The sequence below is a fragment of the Lactuca sativa genome, chromosome 8, assembly GCF_002870075.4.
Source record: "Lactuca sativa cultivar Salinas chromosome 8, Lsat_Salinas_v11, whole genome shotgun sequence".
NCBI lineage: Eukaryota > Viridiplantae > Streptophyta > Magnoliopsida > Asterales > Asteraceae > Lactuca > Lactuca sativa.
Window position 1 is genome coordinate 65824805 of NC_056630.2, and position 24049 is coordinate 65848853.

General features: G+C 35.5%; 1 protein-coding gene across 1 annotated transcript; it reads right to left on the reverse strand.

Annotated features, from left to right (window-relative positions):
- Positions 1–4360: 4360 nt before the first annotated feature.
- LOC111881444 (DELLA protein GAI1) lies at positions 4361–6777 on the reverse strand. The gene has a single exon (XM_023877838.3). It carries the CDS (start codon positions 6394–6396, stop codon positions 4687–4689), a length of 1710 nt encoding a protein of 569 aa, XP_023733606.1. The 5' UTR covers positions 6397–6777; the 3' UTR covers positions 4361–4686.
- Positions 6778–24049: the final 17272 nt, after the last annotated feature.

A 24049-nucleotide genomic window follows, 5' to 3' on the forward strand; every position in this document is an offset into this window, starting at 1 on the left:
AATCCCAAAGTTAATTCCAAATTGATTTCAAATTAAATATTAATTAAACATTGTGATTTCTAATTAATATATTATTTCCATAATACATTAATAAATCATTTATTTTGATTTCTAATTAATTTATTAACCAAATAATAAATTCATAAATCATTCTTCTCTCTCTAACAGTCATCCTATTCAATTGTCAGGTTTGAAGGCATCCTAAAAGGACATTGCTACTATCAATTCAAGTACATACCAATTATAGTTATGTGCTTAGACACTTAATCCAACAGCTCCCAGATCAGAGTTTTGTCTGCATAATCCTCGGTTTTCACTAGATTACTTTCTAAGTTAAGTTACGCCTATTTTATCTAAGTGTGACTTTTAGTTATAGTCATAGTCGTCATTATGAAACTATAATTAAGATATATCAGTGATTCCAAGTCATTATACTGATTGATCTACTTATGGGAGTGATGTCTAGGCTAGATTTAGTGGGGTGTTTAAAGTGGAATTTCCAAATAGTATACTATGTATACCAAATGGACAGTACCTACGAGATGATCCTACTTGGTTATTCCGTACTTGATAGATCTTGGTGTAGACATTGGGATTATTGAGGGATCTAGACTATGATTAAATAGTCGCTAGGATTATGGAACTAGACAAAGGCTTAGTGTTGAATATGCCTAGGTTTCTTTGGAAGTGCGAAGTGAAGCGCTACCGAAATCGTTAGTCACCCAATTTATCAGGTGAGTTCATAGTCTCTTTCATGAACATGATTTTAATATAAATATTAAATATCTATTAAAAAGTGTATCTGTGAACTATATGATTACTGCTTGCATTTTTCGTCCCTTACATACATAAAGTTAGGGACCAAACATGCAATTTTTACCAAACCATAGGTACGAAAAATGCAACAAAATCAAACCACAAGGACAATCCGAGTGCAAAAAAAAAGTTAGGTAACAAACGTGCAATTTTGACCAAACCACAGAGACGATTTCAGTAATTTACTCTATCTATTATATAGATAATATGATAACATGATAATAAATAATCAAAGTACGATTAGTAAGAAATATTGAAGAAATGATAATACCTAATATTCTATGTTTAGAATAGGATTGCCTAAAATAAGAGTTGGTATTTCGAGAAAAGTTCATAAGCCCGGTAGTCTTGCCTATTAGGGAAGTAGGACTTATAAAGGATACTCGGTTCAATTAAGTTTGATAAATGGGTAGTCTCATTCGAAGAATGTGTGTAAGTTAGGAATTGAGAGTAGAGTCATGTTCTGTGATATCTTTAGGTGTCGATGTATGGTAGCTCCGTACTGGATTACATATTAGTATTCCATCTTGGGACGACCAAAAATGGTGGGTCCTGATCAGGCAACTATTAATGGTATGTCTTGTCATCCCCTAAAGTAGGATGACAACACTTGACCATTCTAGTCGGTCTGGTGAATTACATTACTAGTGTAGGATCATAAACTACAAACGTATATGAAAGGTAATATCCTATTCATCAAAATACTCAAATGGCTCATGTGCCTTTATGACTTACATTGGCCAAGGAAACCCCTAGCTGTCTAGTCAAACCCTTAAACGGTTCATCAGGTAAGATAAAACTTCCTGATAATCATAGGACTAGGATATGTGAAGATTAATTAGGATAGGTAGAGTGTTATATAGATATTCAAACCTTATCTATATTATTTGGTAACCGTTGGTTTTGCAGGTCTGATAATTAATGAATATTATCATGAAAATATTATGGGATTGAAATCCCTATGTATCTCACTAGGTTTCCCAACCTGACTCACTCAATTTATATGCATCACATGTATCAAGACTTAAGCTCCTGGAACTTGATTAGGATGTTGAGTGATTAAGAGACATCCTGCAATAGAGTTCAGGACCATTAGTTTCTTACGTTGTAACCTATGTTTCTATATCGATTATGATTTTATTGAGACAATCACTTGTACTCAAAATGCTTCAAATATATTGGGAATTTCTGCATCAATGATAATATAATTTTAAAAGCATAAAAAAAATTAATTGGTTCTGAAAATTATAGGATGTCACATGCTTCTCGATTCCAGTGATGTAATCTTCAAAATGCAACACCCATAACTCATAATCATCTGGAAAGAGAATTAGAATCCTTGTATTTGAACCAATGCTACTTGACAAATTAACGGCACAACATGAGAGTCTATTTTAGCCATGATTTCAATTGAAATTTAAACAACGAATCAAATCGATGAGGGAAATATAAAATTCAAACCAAAACGAGTTCTAGAACAAGAATTTCCATATCATAATTCAAACAAATTGCAATTGCAGAAGAGATCTAGAAAAATCAAAAACAAAGAACGGCGAACTCGATGAACTCAAGAGAATTCAAAGATTTGAAATAGACTTAAAGATTTTCTTGCTCTGATACCACTTGTAGGCTCGAATTTAGATTCTAAAAGTATGAAATTATGTTTGAATGAAAGAAATGATTGCACAAAAGAGTAAATAAGATTCTGATTTGATTTAGAGTAAGATCGTTCAATTACAACTGTTGAGTGTAAGAACTTCGCAAAAGCTTACTCTACTTTCTAAGTATAGGTTGACAGAAAGAGGTTCGATTAGAGAATAATCAATTAGGTTACGACACCTAGGCAGTGACAGACTGTCAAATAGTTGCGCACATGTCACTACGAAACCTTGTGTCCAAAACTCTAAAACCAAACATACTTTCGGAATTAAATATTGAAGACTAAAATATTACAATATTTCGCAATAGACACCGACACAACACACATTTAGACTTTGGAACCTAACAAAATGGCATCATGCATGGGAGGAATTTTCTTTCTTCAAAAATATCATACAAGGGAGGAGTCTTCTTTCTTCAAAGAACGATGAAACTAAATAATCACTCTATAAAAGGGAACATATGTGATCTATTTTAAAGAGCATATCGCAAAGACGGGTATAATGCACATATTGATGGATTGGTTTTGTAGAATGAGTCTAAATTAGAGACCTAGTTTGAGTTGGTTTGTGTGGTTTATTGATGTAGCAATTTGTTATTGAGCATGTGTTTTATAATATAATCTTATTTATTATTTGTTGAGATGGTAGTTCGTTCTATATCATTGTTTTGTGTTGTAGTTTTATTAAAAATTGCTCACATAATTGTTCGTTCAAATTCTTTATAAAAGTTTAATTATTATTCTAAATAGTTCTATTTAAAGTAATACAATACAAAAGAAGTTAAATTGGTTAATAAGTAAATTTTATTTATATATCTTTCGATAGATATATTGGTAATAATAATATCACTTGGAATCCGATTATTAGTTGATTTAGTTCAACATATACAACAAATATTTATCAGAATAACATCGACTATAAAATGAACCCAAAAACCATCATCTTATCTCAAATGCTATCTTCCTATAACGTGTCATTGTCACAAGATGTTGCGATGTATAATAAAAACAAGTTCACGACATATAGATTGCAATATCTTTCATCTTTACATAATTTCTAACATGGAGTTAGTCTAATAATAACATTCATCAAACTCCACCGCAAAAAAAAAAAAAAAAAAAAAAAAAAAAGTCACATCATTTGTAGCAAATGAGATATCATAGATGTCACGATATTCAAAATATATTGATCTTTTAATTAAATATTATTTATCAACGTGTACGATTGAATAAACAATATCAACAAAATTATGGAATTGCATTTTGCGTGTAACTAATATCATAAATGTTAATCGTTGATCGCTATGGTATTATTTCTCCATTCTTGAATTGAACATTACCACCAATAAAAATTCATAAAAATAAACAACTTAAAAATTCATCGGATGAGAGATGTTAATGAAGATGCTGAAATACACCAAAACATATTGATTGAATGGATAGACGAAAGGAGATGGAAATGAAAAGCTATTCGGCAACTTTATAGCATCCCCTTAACAAGATTTATACATAAATTCAATTGGTGAATAACGCCATTTGCAACAATTTGTGATATAACTTTTGTTAACAAAAAGGTATATTGCAAATTCCCCAAACATATTTTACAAAACTAACGATTATTTTATGATATTTTTTGAAAATTAGTCACTTTCTTATGAATCATTAGCTCTAAAATCCTATAAACTCAACATATAAATTTATCATATAATTATAATTAAAATGTTTAAGAATCTAGAGCTCAAGAGGATTTAAATCCAAATCAAATATGAAAGTCATATGTTGGAGTATGGGGTAAAAAAGTCACTTGACAACTTGTTTACAAAGTTCAAGAACTTTAGATCAAACTAAAGTTATAAGCTTTGACTTTTTAGAAACAACGTTACCTACTATAAAATTCACATTGACCCTATTTTCATTCAACCCCTTGAGAAAATTACAAGATTCCATTCCACTCACACGACTTAAATCTAATTCCAATTTAACCCACCAACTCCCAATTTAAAATAGAAAATAAAAGATAAACATAAAAAAAAAAAAAAAAAATTACTTTGGTAATTAAAATAAACAAAATACCCAGATGTGGGCAAGTGGCCCCCACCTATTGAGTTTCAGTTCTCCAACTCAGCAACTCGCGATTTCTGTTTTTCCAGGCTGGCACTGAGTTTGAACCAACTCGTTAGGTATTATTCACCGAGTTGACCCAGTCGAGTTCACCGGAGCTTCCACGCCGATGTCGTGATTAGTGGCCGTGTATGCCAACCCAACATCAAACAACCGTTGTTTTCCTCCACCCTGTAGCCATCGCCGCCGGCGAACAGAGCTAACAACATACTAGCTTGTTTGTAGGCGTTGGAACCCAGATGAACCGCTTCAAACCCACCCGATTCAAACCGAGTCTTCCATTGACTCAACGTCTGGTGCCTTTCAACTCGGTCTGGTCCTTCACACGCAACCACGTTACAGATCTGTTTACCAAGATACACCTCCGACATAATCTTATCTTGGTTACTCGCCGCCGGAATACCACCACCTTCCACCACTCCGCCGCCGTTGCCACTGCTTTCAAGCGAGTCAAAAAGGGTGGAATAGTAATGTAAAGACTCGGTGAATCGTTCCAAGAACACCGGTCCGTTATGATTAGCTTCTTGCTCCACCACTGTTAAAATCTCCGGCTTCATCTCCTTCACCGCCGATAAGACCTTCTCGACGGCGCCCGGTCTAGCCAACAACTGATGCAACTCAAAAACTGAGTTAACTGCGACAACTTCATCTTCTCTTAAATCAAGCATCGAGGGTTCAAGATCAGCCAAGCTTTCAGCAAGAAAACCCCTGTACTCAAACTCCACATGAATTGTATCAGCCAATTGAGCCAATTTCCAACCAACCTCCTGCAAATGATCCGTATTATCACCTGATGGTGGCCCAATTCCGGTTAATCGGAAAGTGGGCGGACCTCCGGGTCGAAGAGCCAAAGCCTGCATCAGAGCCGGCCACTGCATACCCTGTTTCATGCTAAAATCGATCACATGAACCTTCTTCTTACCTGCAAAAGCTTCTAAGATAGCTTGATTCGCCGTAAAATGGGCAAATTTGAGATAAGGGCAGGTTTCGTAAAAATGCATCTGAAGAAGATCTTGGAACGCCGGCGAATCTTGTGGCGTTTTAGGGTATAGCCGGTAGATTCTTCGAGCAAGAGCTTCGGCAAAATACGTCGCAACTTTCCTCATAGCTCCGGCTTGAGAGACAGCTAAAATTCCGGCTTGTTTCACCAAGGTTTCAGCTAGTTTCAAGTCGTCTTGCTGGACAGCTTCGGCGCAAGCCATCAGAGTATGAACAAGTCGGATCCCGTTTTCCTGTGTATCCACAAGAACAATCGGGTTCGGATTGTACGAGGAGGAGGCACCGGTCGACGGAGAAGAGGGTTTTTGTTTTTTCGCCGGAGGATAAATTGCGTTTCCGGGGATCCTTTGTAGATCGTCAACGAAGACAGAAGATGAGTCCACAGCTGACGGAGTTACAGAGGAGGTATTGTTCACAAACGAATCATCTATAACAGTGGGTTGATTTGTGGGGTTCAGCTCACAAATCATTGATTCAAGCCACGAAGATAGATCTGAAGGGTTATAATGAACAGAATCAGAAGCAAGCTGAGACAACCCATCATCGTTCCCCAAAACACCTTCCAGATGCTCGATCTTTTGCGCAACATCAGCCATATCAGACGACTTAACTTTGTACCCAAGCACCGCCAACAGCTCATCAACGCCGGCGTCTTGCTCTTCAACCTCATCCCACATCTTCGATTTCCCGGTGACATCTGAAAACCCAGAACCAGAGGCGGCGGCGGTGGAGGCGGAAGCGGAAGTGGAACTGCCGCCATTAAAGAAGGTGTAATCCTGCTGTGGGTATTCTCGTTTCATCTTTTTTTTCTTTTTTCTTCTTCAGAGTCTTTTCTGTAGAACTTAAATCCACCGATTGGGGATCGGGAAAAGGGGTATGGGTTAACAATCTGTGAATGGGTGGAAGAATCTGAGCATTTGTGATTGGGGGAAGCGATGATAGTGCGAGTGATTATCAGAGAGAGAAAGATGATAGGTGGAAGTATAAAAATGGTACAGCAAATACAAGTGGTGTGGAGATGAGAGAGAGAGATGAAGAAACGCTCGTGAGGGGTGGGCGCGATAATCGATGAACCAACAGGCGGACAACACAACACAACACAACACAACCTCAACCTCAACCTCAACTTCAACCCCTCTTCTTCTCTATCTTCATCACAACAAAAAAATATATACTCCTTCACACAACATCAAATTTTCATCTTTATAACTTTTATATGGTATATAAAATAATTGTAACGAAAGGAATCATGTGAAATAAATTCCAAGTGTGGAATAATAATTAATAGCAAAAAGATGAATTGGAAATAAAAACTATAATACATCTTATTTATGATTATGGAAATATATGTTGTGGTTGTAAAAACTACATGTAAGTAGAAGTGTATGATAAAAATATTTGTTTAAGTCTTCTGTTCTAATAAAAGACTCTTTAAACTGTCACGTGTCAATTTTTCTACGTTCTTATATGCCACGTGTCCTCCTTATAAGAAGCCGTTATTATCTTTTCCGGCTCGAACATTTTGGCCTGTTTTATTTCCTAATTTTCCTCGTCAGTTTACTTTCTTTCTTATTAATAATGCACCCCATAAAATCAGTAAGAAATTATCATCAACAAATCAAAAACTAATTCGCCAGAAATCAGGAAACAAATCATCTCCAAAATTGAATCGGTTTGACTAGGGTTTATTCGACTTCATATCTCGTCAGAATTAATCCTCGCTTCTTCTCTTAGTTTCTTACCCACCAAGCTCCTCGAATTTCTACCTCTTAAAGTAGTTCTCGAAGTACATGGATGAAGATCGAAGATTATACTATGTGAGATCACACTATTCTGTGTTGGTTCGGTTTTAATTTGAAGGTAAAAAACAGTTCTAATACAAATACTTCATTGTAATTTCAATTTCATGACTAATTCTATCGAACCCCTTTCACAATCTTGGTAATCTAAACTCTGTCAATTGTTTGTTGATCGCTTTTATTTGCTTTGACATTTTAACAAACAGTTGATGTGCAAAAACATTTACTATTAATGTAAACGAAGATGGCGAGTTTAATGAATCACAAGCCACCAGCCTTGATGTTGTTGAGCTTCAACTAAAAGTTGGTATGTTGTCTGAGTTTCCAATTCTTTTTGAAGGTAACATTAACCAAATTTTAATCTTCTACTTGCAGTAATCCTTGATTTTTTTTTTGAACAGGTACAATTACACATACATTATAATACATGCAACGATTAAGCAATCAACAAGTATACAAGTTGGTCAAGCTCAAGGAGTTGATGACTTATGCTTCAGTCCCTATCAATCCTATTGGTAGTGTCGTTTTGACTTACGAGGTCAAACCAATTGCAATTTGACTTTTCTTGGTAAATTGCAGTAAAACATATCTCTTTTTCTCATTGAATAGAAAACGATCTTAAAGTTGTTGATAAAACATTGAATACATGCAATAGGCAGATATATTATCGGGGATTATATTTAGCTATTGCTAATCATATATATAATTTATTGATCCAGCCTGTCATTTCATTCGTCATAAGGATTAAAAGTATTTTAATAAGTTTAGTTATATTTTAAAATTTATTTCGGAATTATTTGTTGTAACTTTCAGTATTATGTGATGGATAGTGGGGAATAAAGAACTCCTAATTATGGAAATAAGCATATTGAAATCTGATGTGTTAGAGGTAAGTTTTTATTTTTGTTTTTTTTACCTCTTTAACTTTAACCGCAGATTAATCCTTAAAATTGATGATTGTGCAATATAGATGGTAAGGGTGCAAAGAAAAGTTACCTGGTGAAACGTTTAATCCATATTATTTGTTTAAATGAACATGTGTTGTGCAATTATAATAGTTTGTTTTTTTTTAATTTTTCGGAAATATATGCTTTTAATGGTTCTTTATAATTTATTTTCAGGTTTGTCTATTATTTATTATTGCTTTTTATGAAGTTGAGCTTTTCTTTTCACTTTGCAAGCTTGTAGATGGTGAGTAACATCGGTGCTTATACTAGAATGTTTTGTAGGAAATTTGTTTATCCTTTACCAAAGATTTCATTATTAGTTACATTTCCATTACGATGCATACTTATAATAATGTTTAAATATATGAAATATCAACATATTTTTTTATTTAGTAAATGAGTCGATCTACTTGATAGTTCATTTGATAATATTAGTTGAATTGCTTAATCATTTTGATCATTGGCTACTTGTATTCGATTTTTACAAACTTTTTTAAATCTTCCATGTGGTTGGTGAGGAGATGTGTGATAAAGCCAATAGCTTACTATTCAACTTTTTTGCAAATATTAGTATGTTATGTGATTTTCTTGTTTACTGGTTTTTTAGATATTTGTCATTATATACTTGATTTTTTAAAATTTATGTTTCAGGGAAGCAACTGCAACTACAACTGACATCCTTTGACATGCTTATGCTAATAAACAAAGATAAATGAGACTTTTCCATTAAGTTTCATCTTTTTACAAATTGCCTCTAATTTATTAATTCCTTCTATCTTTTTCAAAATTTTGGTCATTTTAAAAAGAGATAAACATCCTCTACGTGTAAAAAAAACATTGACTAATTGTGCTTATCAAAATTTGTGGTCCTGTTTTTTCAATTTCTCCATACGTATGGTCACTATCTAAATTACATTTTGAATGTAATACTGGCATTTGATTATTCTTTGTGATGAAAGTAATACACATCATAATCCAAACCTCATCCCACCTTAGCTAATCTCAAAGTTTTTTCATGTTAAATACTCATTAACTGTTTTTCCATTAATTGATTTTTTAGTTTTGATAGTTGATATTTGGCTAATAAATTAAATATTATAGAAATTGATGTTAATAAATTTAGTTAAACTATGTGAATAAATATTGATTGCTCTAATTATACAATATTTCTATTTCATTTTTTATATACTTTGTTATATTCTTATGAAAATTATATGATTTAGACCTATGCAAGAGTGTTCATGTATATTTCCTATATTATCTTACTTTTAATTTTAAATAAAAAAACATTATATTAATCATAGATTGTCTATATTATTATTTTTTTTCCGTTTTTTAGATGTTATATTTCATTGTACAACTTGATCATTTAATCACTAATCTAGATATAAAAAACATTGCTCATATGTTTAAACCATTTTACAAAATTATAAAGTTATAGACAAAACATATAATTATTTTATAAAATAATTGTTTGCATATATATGATTAATATTAAGTTTTTTTTAAGTTTTAATTATTTTACTTTGTCAACCGTGTAGTATAGGGATTATAACCTAGTTTTAGAATAAGTAAAATTAAAAGTTGAAACTACTTAAATTAATTTTTATATAAACTTATTTCAACAAAACATTATTGCTTACAAAAAAAATATTCAATGAGTTAAACTTTGGCAAAGCTTGATGGGTTAATTGGGTACTTCTACTTGGGTCGGAAACCGTGTTGAGGAGGTCGAGTTGGCTAGCCTTTACACCACGTAGGCTATAGGAACATCATCATGTATTCATGTTGTATTTAGGCTTGTGGCTCTTTCGACGTCGCTCGATGGAATAAAATGAAATTGTCACATAACCGTTGGTGTCAAACAGTCGACCTTTCTAAAAAAATGATAATAATTTTTGTGCTTATGAATACATTTTATCTCACTCAATTTTATTAACGTGTTTTTTCTTTCTCTTATTTTTTACAATTTGAAAACATCTTCAATAAAAAATAGAGCAAAACCATAACAATTCTCCATCAAATCCAAACTCATACTCAAGCACAACCTAACCTATATGATTCCCTAAAGACCATAATATATAGAAACCTACTAAACACCCAACAATCGTCGCAAATACAATACCAACCAATTTATTTCAATCTCACTTACCTCCTATGCAAATTTCGTCACTAACATAATGTCTAAAGTTACTAACTATTTGTAATATTTTTAATAATAATATGGTCCTTTTGGGTTATCCTCGTGACCCATTTTAGGAACTATAAAAAAAATTAAGGAGAAAAATTAGTTTATAAATTTATTATGTTTAATAAATTTATTAGAAACTATTTTAGAATTAATTAATTCAAATAGTTGGATATTAATTAGTTATATATTGGTAAATTTTGAATGTTCCAGAACCTTTAGTATTAAGGGAAATTCGAAATTCACTCCATTACACATGGAATGGAAATGTGAAATTCGAAATTCACTCTATGTCATGTAGGATGGAAGATGAAAATTTGATAAGGATCTAAGGCTATAAATAGGGTGCTAAGAATTTCATTCTTCTTTACTACTTGACTTAAGTTTTTGTCTCTTCCTTTCTTCTTCTACTTGGAACGAAATTTTTAACCCTCATTAGGGTTTGTAGAAATTTTATCATCTTCCCTATCTATCTTTTGATTCTCACTTTGGTGTCTCGGGTGTGATACCATTAGATGGATTTCGGTTTGTGTCCTTTCATTTATGCAATGTTGAAAAGGACAATATCTCAAGCATAGAGATAAATGGCTACATAAGAGGTATGTAAATCTCTCTTCTTTATGTTTTAGTGGAATATCACTAATAATATGAAACTTAGATCTTTAGGGAGAATGAACATATATGATTATTGCTTTGCTTTCGCTACACATGATCTTGTGTTTAGTTGTACAGAAAACCGTACAGTGGTATCAAAGCCTTAGTTCATGATTACTTGCATTCTAATCCAATCTGACTTGATTTGAACTTGTTTGTAATTGGAATAAGAAAAACGAAAAAACAAAACCTGTTAAACGCATGTGCAAGGTGGTTGTTTCTGGATGTGGCATTGCCCGTCGTATTTGGTGTTTCTAGATTGATTTCCTTATTAATTTCAAAATTGATGTTTTTCAAATTTTGAATAACTGCCACATAAGATAAATATTATTTAAAAGTGTTTTTTTAATATGAATATTTGTTTTGGATAAATATTATTTAAATAAGAGACTATAAATTTAAATTTGAATATATATATATATATATATATATATATATATATATATATATATATATATATATATATATATATATGAATATTATTTAAATAGAGATTTAAATTAGAATATTAGAATTAATTTTAACATTTTTTTATAATAGTAATTTATGAACTTGAATATTAAACAAATGTTGATTACTAATATTGCGTCCTCGCAATTTAATTAGAATTAATAGTAGACATTATCAGTCTTAATATGACTATGCTCACTCACTCTAATGTTATAAGAGGGGTTTAAGGATGTGTGACATCCCCAATGTTAGAACCAAAAAAAAAAATTACGCTTTAAGAATCATAATATCTTTTATTTGCTGAAATTCCTAGTAATTACAATATTTCGAGTACAAATGATTGTCTCAAATTAATGAAAATTCTAAGGATGTCATAAACAACACACAACATGTGTTATAGTATAAATATCTAACGATCCTAATCACTACTTTATGTCTTCTCTTTCATAAATCATCATCCTATATAAATCTTAAGCGGTCTTAACATCGCTATTTGTGATGCCTATAAACTGAGTGAGTTAGGTTGAAGTGATATAAATAAGGTTTTCAATCCCATAATGTTTTAATGATAATAAATCTTATATCTTAAACCTACAAAACCAATTTTCATCAACAACACAGATGCATCATATCTTTAAGACAATCTACCCAAACAGCCATTCCTCACATACTGGCCTATAGCAATGATCCTATAAGATTATTGTAATCAACGGATTTGACTACACTGCTTCGGGGATTCCGTGGCAGTAAATGAGGATCAATAAAGACAACAAATGAGGGAAATGGAGTACATGAATGAACATACAATCCTTATCACTAGATTAATATAATCCATTAACACCAAAAGATAGTTAAGTCAGGGGTGGTCATCTATACTTCGCTAGATGACTTACCAGGTTGATCACTTCATAATGGAAACAATAATGTAACACCCAAAATTTTTAAACAATTTTTCACATTTTCAAAAACATACTTTCATTCATAGATATTATAAAAATGTCATTGTATCATATATCAATCCATAGAACACAACCCAAGATCATAATGTATAAAACTCTTCATGTGTGTACTGATCATGCCGACGCCTTCCCGCGATCCTCACTGGTACCTGAAACACATAACACAACACTGTAAGCATAAATGCTTAGTGAGTTCCCCAAAATACCACATATAACACATAATAGCCACTCGAGGCTATAACTCTGTGGACCCTCCGGTCCTAACTTTGTGGACCCTCCGATCCTAACTATGTGAACCTTCCGGTTCTAACTCTGTGAACTTTCCGGTTCTAACTTTGTATGCTCTAGAACATACATGGCATGTATCACATAGAAATAATGTAGTGTATCACAATCACATAAACAACATACAAGATACTCTGTCATATAACTCTAATTACCACTCTAGGTAAAGTATAGTGAGAAGACTCACCTCGGGTAACTCGGTAATCTCGAACTCGGTAAAATCTGGTCTAGCCTCTGCCTAATCACATGGAATAAGCACTCTAATCAATACAACGCTCAAGGCTAAACTAATCCCTCTCTTAGCACTCTTAGAAGGGTAAAAGACCATTTTACCCTTCTCATGGCTCAAAGACCCTAACATTGACCAAATCCTAAACGTCAACCAAAAGTCAACTCTTTGGGTTACGCTGCGCGTACCAAACCTGTACGTTGGGCGTACCCGGCAACCTCACAGAAACAGGGAACGCGACCCCCTACGCTGCACGTACTGAGATTACGCCCCGCGTAACTCCCAGTTTCAGACTCCTTAGCTTTTGGGGTCTTAAACGGTTAAGACCCGCGTCCAACTTTCAGATCTGACCACCCCTAAGCCTCTTAATCCATAAAGTTGGTGACTTTAAGCCTTTGCATGGCTGTGAGAGTCACCAACACCCAAATCTCTCCACTTTCAACACTCTAAAGTCCACAACTCCAACATGACTTCCTAATGACGACCAAGCTGGGATTTTTATGGATCAACATCACTCATAACACTGAAATGGGACAGATCTAGGTCCATGGAGCCCCTTTTGCTCATAAAGTCTCCACCTTTGGGACTTAAACCCTAGAAATGGACCATAAAACACCAAAACAAAATAAAGAGGAAAGTTCTGAGCTTTTTACCTCAAAGTGAAGCTCCTTCCTCTGAAGAACTTAGATCCAAACTTAAACTTCAAACCCTAGCCTCCATAAGCTCCTCTCCTTCTTCTTCACAAACACACAAAGGCACCTTTAGCTCAAAACACACACACTCAAGCTTTAGGACAAAGGAAATGCTCTCTTAGGGTTTCACTCTCTGATATGGTGGCTGAGGATAAGGCCTTAGCATTCCTTCTATAGTGCACAAGCCATAATTTAGGGTTTGCATATGGGCCCGCTATGCCCAGCGTAACCCTGGGTACGCCCAACGTACCTAGGCGAGTCCGCGTCCATTTAAAGCGCATGAGTACGCCCAGCGTACTCCTCAGTACGCCCAGCGTACTCCTCAGTACGCCCAACGTACTCATTTGCTTTAATATTTCAATTAAGGGCTTAACTTGACAACTTTGGAAAGGAAAAGGGTTTAAGAGACACACCTGAAATTCGGGATGTTACAAATAAAGATAACAATTCATGGAAATGGAGTACCCTAATGAACCAATAATCCTCATCATTGGATTAGTATAATTCATTAACACCACAAGATAACAATTCATAGCAATGGTATGATCCCAAGTATTAACGAACAGAGTTATAACCTCAGATACACACCCTATCCATTAGTCGATGAAGTTCTCTCAATCGCTTCATAAATGGAGAATCTAACATACGATGCTCGTCTGATCGCTTCGTAAATGAAAACGATGACAGGTGCAACTCATCGAAAAGGAACGGATGGGGAATGCTAATATAGCACTCTTGTACGTAAAACATACCCTACAAACGAAACCTGCCCCGAGGTTCGTGATAACATCGCACAAACAGAGTTCTACTCTCCGTTCCTATCTCACACATACCCTTAAGTTGATGTTACCTAATATCTAAACTTAATTGAACTAAGCATCTCCTCTAGGTCATACAATATCCATCATCGTCCTTTGACATCAACTTTCGGCCTATGTATTTTCTTTATTGTACAGGATATAGCTAAGCCTTCTTTGAACTTAACTCGAACTAAGCATCCTTTATGAGTCTTATCTCATTACTAGGCAAGACTACAATGCTTATAATCAACTTCAAATACCAACTCTATTTAGGCAACACTATCCTAATTTAGTGTATATATATTTAGTACTAAGTATTAGTTATTAACGCACATTTAATAATACTTCTATTTTAATATCATGTAATAATAGTATTATATATATCACATATAAAACTATCTGGTCACACAGCGTATGACATCAAATATACATCTAACACACATTCCATATAATTCACATATGAACCTTCAACAAATATTTAATACTTTTAATATATACGTGTATTAAATCATGTTCATGAAAGTAACTATGCACACTTGATTGAGGTGGAAGATCCTTAGGCAAGCTAGCTCCTTGGTTAACACTTCAGCTTATCCCTAAATACGAATATTACTATGCATCAGTATGTATTCGCTCGCATTTATACTATTTCCCAACTTCCATAACAATCCTAATGAATACATCATGATCTATCAAATAATGAACAACTAGGTAAGATCATATGGCAGGTAGGATCCGTTTGGTATATATATAATATATACTGCTTGAAAAATCTACTTTAAACATCTCACTAAATCTAGCCTAGACTTCTCCTGTAAGTAGATCAATTAGTATTATGATTTAGAATCATGGATAAATCTTATTTGTAAATTCATAATAACAATTATGAATATAAATATAAGTTACACTTAAAGCATAATAAGTGCAGCTTAACTTACAATGTTTCTAGCGAAAAGTCGGCATTTGCATAGACAAAACTTCAACCCGAAAGCTTCTTGTAAGGTCCCTAAAACTTAGAATCCAAACGGTGATCAAACAGATATCAATTGATCAAACAAAGAATGTAGTAGAAGACAGATTAATCCAAGCATGCACATGTTTTATATCAAATAAACGTATAATACATCTTGGGTCCGTAAACAGTAAGAGACTCTATGATTCGTCAACAACTTGACAAGACACTGACAACGCCTATATATAGGGGAAGTTGGCCGTAAATAGGTTTACGGTCGTAAACCTGTTTATGGCCGTACACACTAGCTCAACCGTAAACTCTTACAAAACAAGTAAAACATGACCAAGAACTTAACAAGACTTATACAAAAGATTGCCTAGCCCAAACCACAAAATAATGACCTTTCAATCTCCCCCTTGGTTTGAGGCTAGCATAAGCTCAGTCTTTTTCAATTACCAGCACCCCATTGCTCCCAGCCACATTTCTTTGCTAATGATTTCAGAAATCATGCTCGTTAATTCTTTAGCAGTCGGTTCCAGAACTTCCTCCTCATAAATTATTGTATGAGTTGCCAAAGTGTGAATGTCCCTCTTACCAAATTATAGAAGACCCCTCTTATCGATTAAACAGTATACATCATCTTTAAACTTGATAACCACTGTGGCTGTGGCTGAATCATATACCCAATACAACATGTTGTCCAAAGAACCATCACATAAATTTTTTATGATGGGATTCTTTGTCAACTGCTTTGTTGGAGGCCGCATAACATTTTTGATAGCCTTTTTAGTGATTGGGCCGAACACATGTTTAGCAGTCTGCAAAAAAGATTCAGCAGTATTCATACCATCAAATCCATCTCCTCACCTGATTTTCCAAAAAGTGTTTGAAATCTGTCGCCCGAGGATCATTGGAAGGATTGTAAAAAGGAGCAGCAGACAATTCAGTAAGATCCACCTTGGTAAGCAAAGAGAAATCATTTGGATGCTTATAATACTCCACTGTGTTGCTCTTTCTTTTGACCACCCAACAGTTGATTTTTTCATGAAAGCCCCACATACAGATTCCTGACCGATCTCCATACTTATGCTGGAACTTTTTCTTTAGTAGCTTAGTCACAGTTAATCGGGGATGATCACCATGAACATTCTGATCAGAATTTTTCATGAAGAGAAAGCCTCCCCTTTTCTGAGACGTAACTGTTCCCCCTCCTCGCTTAATAGTGATTCGGGGCGGAGCTTGTTCTGGTTCCTTCTCAAAACAGTCAACAACCATTGTGGTTCTAACTGGTATAGTATCTGTCTGTTCAGAAGTTGGAGTAGCAGCTAGGGCAGTTACAGGGGTCTGAGAAACACTTGGACCTTCAGTTGCTGTCTGAAACTTATCTCCAAATTCAGCAATAAGTTTATTCTTCATATCAAAGTAGCCAGCTGAAATAGCACCAAGGTTGAGTTGGAGATCAAAATTTTGTTTGGTCTTCTGAGCATTATCTTGTTGAAGCTCAATAATTTGATCGTACTTTAAGGAACTTCTAGCTTCGAGCTCGGAGATACGAGAATCAAGGTCCTCAATTTGAAGATCCTTTTCGATTATTTTCTGTTTGAGTATAGTAATCTCCTCCCCGAGCTCTGGTTTTGATGTGTCTGCCCCCTTCATGCTGCCTTCCCCTATAGATATACCTTTTTCTCGAGAGGGAAGATCTGTTTCAAATTCTGCATAGAGCCTGGCAAGCCCTTCAGAGGCAATATCATGGTCAGGCCTTGTAAGGGAGACATTCCCAGGAGCTGAAGAGCTCCCAGCTTCAAAAGTTGTTCTTGGTTGTTCATGATCAGCTTCAGCTGTAGTGGTTGGAGTCGTGGTTGATGTAGTAAGTACAGGCTGAACAGATTGTGTCAGATCCTGAATCAGTACCCCTGGCCTTGGATCTAGTCTTCTTCTCTTCAATGAAGGCACAGAGATATGTGCCTCAATCAGATCACTCGCAGACGCCACAATTGTAGGAATTTCAACATTCGGAGGAGGAAGCCCTGAAGTTGAATCTGTAGGATTGGAAGTGCCGGTAGTCTGATTAACCAATGGAGGCATTGCTTCTTGAACATCATCACCAAAGTTTTTAAAGAGTGATTTCATGTCTTCATGTGACGGGCAGAAGTTGTCAACAAAGTTCAGATCAAGCTCTAAATCATCATGTGGAGACAAATTGCCCCCAAAAAGAGAATCATCGTCTTCAAGATCTTCATCATCAACATCTTCACTTTTACTGTAGTCACTCTGAACATGCACAGATGTCAACTCATGTTCTTCGGCCACAGTTGCAATCGGAGGAACTATACTTTCTTCATGGTCCGACACTGTTATCACATCATCATTAACTATCATGCGATCAAACGACTCATGAGATGCAGAGGCTTCACTAGACTCTGCGAACATGCCAAATTTCACCAGAGTGTATTTGCCTTCAAAAGTAACTTTACCCTTACGGTTTTACTTGATCAACACAATGGTATTTCGACCAAGAGACTTCATGTCCAAGGATTCACCTTCTTTGGGAATCTCGGGAAAATGTTCATTGATAATTATTTGAAGGAACCTCGGATACATCAAAATTTTGTCTCTTGTCTTTCCTTTAATGTTCACAACAAGCTCATCTAGAATAAACCTGGAGAAGTTAAAGTCGAGTCCAGCAGCAATAGCTTCTGTGTTTCTTAATGAGATCTCATTTGCACCTGATCTTCTACCTGAAATGCATCTCATAAAAACATGAGCTAAAAACCTCCAATAAGGTGGTACTAGCTTCTTTAAGGTAGGAGGAAAATCGCCCTCATAAGCCATTTTGCTTAGCAGCTGTTGAGCTTGATCCAATTCAATTTCTGTAGGAAAGCTTGATTGGTTGTCGATCTTCAGAACATCTCTGATTATTTTCTTTGTGACAATAATCTTGCAACCTTTAACGAGAGCTTCAATGAACACAAAATCATCCTCTTTCTTTACTGTTGCAAATTTCCAGAATTCTCTGATTAGACGTTGATAAATTGCTAGATTCAAAGTTAGAGCTGAGGCCAAGCAACATTCCTTCAAGCCATGAATCATGGACTTGAATTCACTATGAGCAACAGGAGGTTCAACTAGTAAGATTGCCAGATTGTGACTTTCTGCAAATTTGAGTTCTGCCATTTTGACCTGCATGAACTGAGACAAGTAAGAAAACAACAATAATGCAGATGTTTTGTGTAAAGAGAAGTGATTTTGACTTTAATTTCAAACCAAAATTGAGTTTTCGGCTGGAAAGGGGGTTAACGGTCGTAAACATGTTTATGGTCGTAAGCCCTTCATTGACCGTAAACGCCGCAAAACCCATTTTTTCGATTTCAGCTTCAATCCAAAGTCGATCTCTTGTTAGAACACCTTTATGAAGGTCGGAATACACGTACCTACACGTTCGACCTATCAATTTCGAGATTAATCGCAATTTTTAACAGTCGATGAATAGTGATTTTGAGAGCAAAATTTTGTTTACGGCCGTAAAGAAGAAAAGTCAGCAGAAAACGTTTACAGCCATGTAAAGGAGCATTTATACCTAGTCCAAGGCTCATGGGCTGCCAACTTCAATTTCAAGTCCAATACCACAATTTTATTTTATTTTTTTAAAATAATATATTTTGAGGATTTTAAAAATAAAATAAAATAAAACAAAATAAAATCTAAAAAATTTAAACTAAAATAAAAACTAATACAAAAATTTTAATTTTGATTTTAATTTAATTTTTACCAAAATAAAAATAAAAATAAAATAATCAACGATTTGACACTAATTTACTTTTACCAAAGTTGAGTTTGTGATCAAAGTTCTTAGACAACCTGAATCCGTTTATCAGTACCTTCTATTTCATGAATAGATCGGGTCGATTGCCAGTATTGTGGTCCACTTAAACACGAAAATTTTGTGATAGGATTAAGATATACTGCAAGTGACAGGACATTTTGACTTTGCAATACTAACCAAATTCCTAATGACCATTCATCTAACGATGACCAGGGATATTGTTGTCCACCTAAGTTAAACAGCGAGATGTACATACAATCTATTTATTGATTGATTTTAGATGTATTAGAACATGTTTCCCGCTTCCTGATATACCCCAAAAATCAAGAACTTCCGAGGCACTCCTTACTTTAGTTGAGCAGACAATTATTATGGGAGAAGACAAATTTAGAGTGCATATGTTGTACACCCAGGTCGGATCTTCCGATCGCGCAGAGGGTGAAACATATGTCTAACCAAAGTCAGAGGGATTGAGAAGTAGAATGGTGCATATATTGTGTACTAGGTCGGATTATCAGTCACGCAGAGGAGACAACATATGTCTAACAGGCAGAAAGAATGGCATAGAGGAATATGCAGAGAGACAGAGTTTCATATGTTGCAGTCCAGGTCGGATCTTTCGATCGCGCAGAGGAGGGAACATATGACTAACATAAAGAAAGCAAGAAAATAATCTTCTGCAGGCCTGTTTTATCGGAATTTCCCCGGCCGTCCCGTCAATATTGGAATTAAGGACAGAGTCCATACATCAAGGAAAAGTTAAGCCACGGTACTAGATACTGATTGTTTAATTTTATCCGCAGACTCTCATGTATATCTCCCTGCCCAACCTATCCGAGCGTCATATTGTCAGGCTAAATGGATCTGTCTAGGTCAAAATTTGTCAAGTCATTTAATTCATTAAGTTCATCTATGCCTAGTCAAGTCCAAATTAAAACTTTCATGCCTACCAGCGCATCGAACACAGAGCCTAGACAATTTAATTTTGATACCTTACAAAAATTCAAATTACATGTTATCACCAAGTTTATATCACTTCCCAACACAACATCAAAAACCAAGGAAGACACACAATATTTTTGGGTTTTTTCAAGATTTTCTGAAAAAAATAAAACAAATTTTTTTTTTTTGATTTTTTGATTTTTTAAATTTTTTTTGTTTTGGTTTTTGATTATTTCTCCCCCTAAATTTGTGCATGGAAGAGAAATTAAAACTAGATGCACAAATTTAGAATAACCTAAAAACAAAAATCAGTCCTCAAAGCGTATCATTTTCAGAAATCCAAAAAGCACATCGAATCGAGCTTTGTTAAAAGGTTTTGTGAACAAATCTGTCACATTATTAGCAGTGGGAACTTGTTCCAACTGGATGAGCGAGCGCTCATAACAATCTCTGATGAAATGCTCTTTGATATCGATATGCTTGGTTTTTGAGTGTTGGACAAGATTTTTAGCAATTTCAATTGCAACCTCATTATCACAAAAGATGGGGGTTTCTAGAAAATTCAAACTGTAATCCAGGAGCTGATGTTGTATCCAGATAACTTGAGAACAACAAGCTGAAACGGCTACTGATTCGCCTTGACAAACTGCAAACATCACGTCTGGTCTGCTTGCGGTTAAGTATATCAACGATCCGATCATTGTTCTATAGTTGGTCTGATCTACGGATTCGCCTTCAATATCTGGAGTCAACAGTGGTCTCTCAGCCATTGGCGTCATTGCAGGTTTTGCATCTCGAAACCCGAACTTCTCTAGCATATCTTCAACATACTTTGCTTGATGTAGTAGGATCCCGGTTGATTCTTGTTTGACCTGAAGCCCCAAAACATGGTCATCTCCCCCAAGGAACTCATCTCGAACCTCTTCTTCATAACGTTTTCGAACTCTTTGCACAGTTTTGAACTCGTCGACCCGAAAATGATATCATCGACATAGATTTGAACAAGAATTTGATCGGAACCAACATGCTTAATAAATAAGGTTTGATAAATTGTTCTCTGCGAATAGCCATGCTCGAGTAAATGCTTTGTAAGAGTAGCATACCATGCCCTTGGAGCATTGTGTAACCTATATAAAACTTTGTCTAACTTGTAGACGTGATTCAGAAATTTTGAATTGACAAACCTAGGAGGTTGATCAACATAAATTTCTTCCTTTACAGCGCCGTACAAGAAGGCAATCTTGACGTCCATCTAGTAAATCGTGAAGTTCATGTAAGAAGCATATGCAAGGAAGATGCGAATAGCCTCGAAGCGAGCTACCGGAACAAAAACTTCAGCGTAGTCAAGACCTTGAATCATCTGACGAAATCCACGAACAACCAATTGGGCCTTATTCCGCACAATAACCCCTGAATCATCTTGCTTGTTTCGATATACCCAACGCATGTCGAGTGACTTCTTGCCCTTAGGTAATTCAACCAGCTTGCAAACCCCAAGCTTTTCAAATTGATTTAATTCTTCATGCATAGCATCCACCCAGCTGGGCTCATTCAAGGCCATTTGAATATTCTTTGGCTCTATTCGAGAGATGAAGCAAGAATAGAGACATGTATTTACATCTCCATTCCGACTTCGCGTTCGAACACCATCACCTAGCTGGCCAATAACGTTTTCAATTGGGTGACCTTGTTGAATTCTAGAAGGTAGCTCCTGGCTGATGTCATTGAGTGATACGGGAAGATTGTTAATATTCATAAATTCATCATCTGTTGATTGATCCACCTCAGAAGGTCTAGGATCATGAGAGGAACTTGCCATGAACTCGTTAGCAATCGGATTGAGAACGAGAAGTTACATAAACGTTTGAGTATCAGCGGAAGCAACTCTGGACATAACCTCTCTTTTATGAGGAGTAAGTGGACTAACATCAGCATCTGGATTGTTTTCTTTAATCTGAGAACCGGAAAAATTACTTGGAACAAATGATTCCACCGAAGGAGTCTTAGAAGACACCATCGGTGCTCTGTAAATAACTTCTTCGTCCTCATCTTCAATCACAGTCTTCGAGCCAGAACAGGAACCAGATAGATCATCTGAAAACACATTGAGTGATTTGAACAGAGATGTATAGTCAAACAGCCAATCTGGACCTACTCTAGCATCCGTCCCGTTCTCCTCCAACCAGCGCATGTCGAAGGATTCCACAATTTGCATTGTCTTCTTGTTGTAGACACTATACGCCGTGCGAGCAGCATATCCCACAAAATAACAAACATCAGCTTTGGCATCGAATTTTGGGTTGGAATCCAGATGAAGGAGGGTGCAAGGAAAACCAAATATCTGGAAATAACTAACAGATGGTTTGTGACCATATAGAATTCCGTATGAGGTCTTCATCTGAGCTTTGTTGACCAGTACACGATTTTGGACATAACACGCCGTATTAATCGCCTCGGCCCAAAAGAAAACCGGGAGTTTGGAGTCACATAACATTTTCCTTGCAGCTTCTTTTAACGTTCGATTTCGCCGCTCAGCAACACCATTTTGTTGTGGTGTGTGAGCATCACTAAATTGATGCACAATCCCTTTTTCCGCACAAAAATGATAAAAGACAGCATTTTTGAACTCCGTCCCGTTGTCAGTTCTGAGCGCCTTCACCCGTTGGTTGGTTTAGTTCTCTATCAGCACAATAAACTTCTTAATCAAGTCAGCGACCCCAGATTTGTTGGATAGAAAGAAAACCCACGTGAATCTTGAGAATTCGTCGACCACAACCAGACAATATGAATTTCTGTTGATGCTGAGAACGTTGACCGGACCAAATAAGTCCATATGTAATAATTGGAGCACCGGGATGATTGAATTGACCTATTTGGGTAGATGTGGCTTTATGTGATGTTTTCCTTGAGCGCATGTTACACACTTTTTAAATGTGACGAAATCTTTGACAGGAAGCCCATGCACTATTTCATTTTTAGCAAGTCAATTCAAGTTCTTTGCGTTGGCATGTCCGATTCTTCGATGCCACGACATAGCATTGTGCTCTGCAACCTTTGAGAAGAGGCAAGTGACTTGTTCAGGAAGATTATTTTTCATGTCAATAATGTATGCATTGCCGTCCCGTTTGGGTTTAACAAGGATCCACTCATCTGGGATAACAATGCCTGACTTCAGAATTAGACATTATATATTTGTGAAATGTGTTGAATAGCCCTTGTCACATATATGAGAGACACTTAACAAGTTGTGCTTTAACTCTGGCGCATAATTGACATTCTCGAAACTCAGCACTCAATTTGAAACAGTTCCTTTCTGAGTGATTTTGCCGCCATCTCCTCCCGCAAAGGAAACATATTCCCCCATTAAAATTCTGAATGTTGTACAGTTGGGAGATGTCTCCTGTCATGTGCCTAGAGCAACCACTGTCGACATACCAAGGTCTGGAAACATTCCTCCGCAGCTGTTCCTGCACAATGAGCAAGATTTATTTACTTTTGGGAACCCAGGTCATTATAGTCTTGGGTCTATCCTTGATGTTCAGATATTTATCTTTTTGTTTTTGTAAGGTTTTGAAATATTTACAGGTGAATTAAGAACAATTTTCTTCTTCTTTGAGTACTTAGATTTTCGGCTACGAGTAGTCGAAGATCCAGACGCACCCTTTGACGAAATTGACCTTGGTTTACCCATGATCGATTTCGGCAAAGCACCTGTAGCAAATTTATATAA

Excerpts from the sequence above, each read along its gene's own strand:
- LOC111881444 (XM_023877838.3), bottom strand. The coding sequence starts at position 6,396 with ATGAAACGAGAATACCCACAGCAGGATTACACCTTCTTTAATGGCGGC.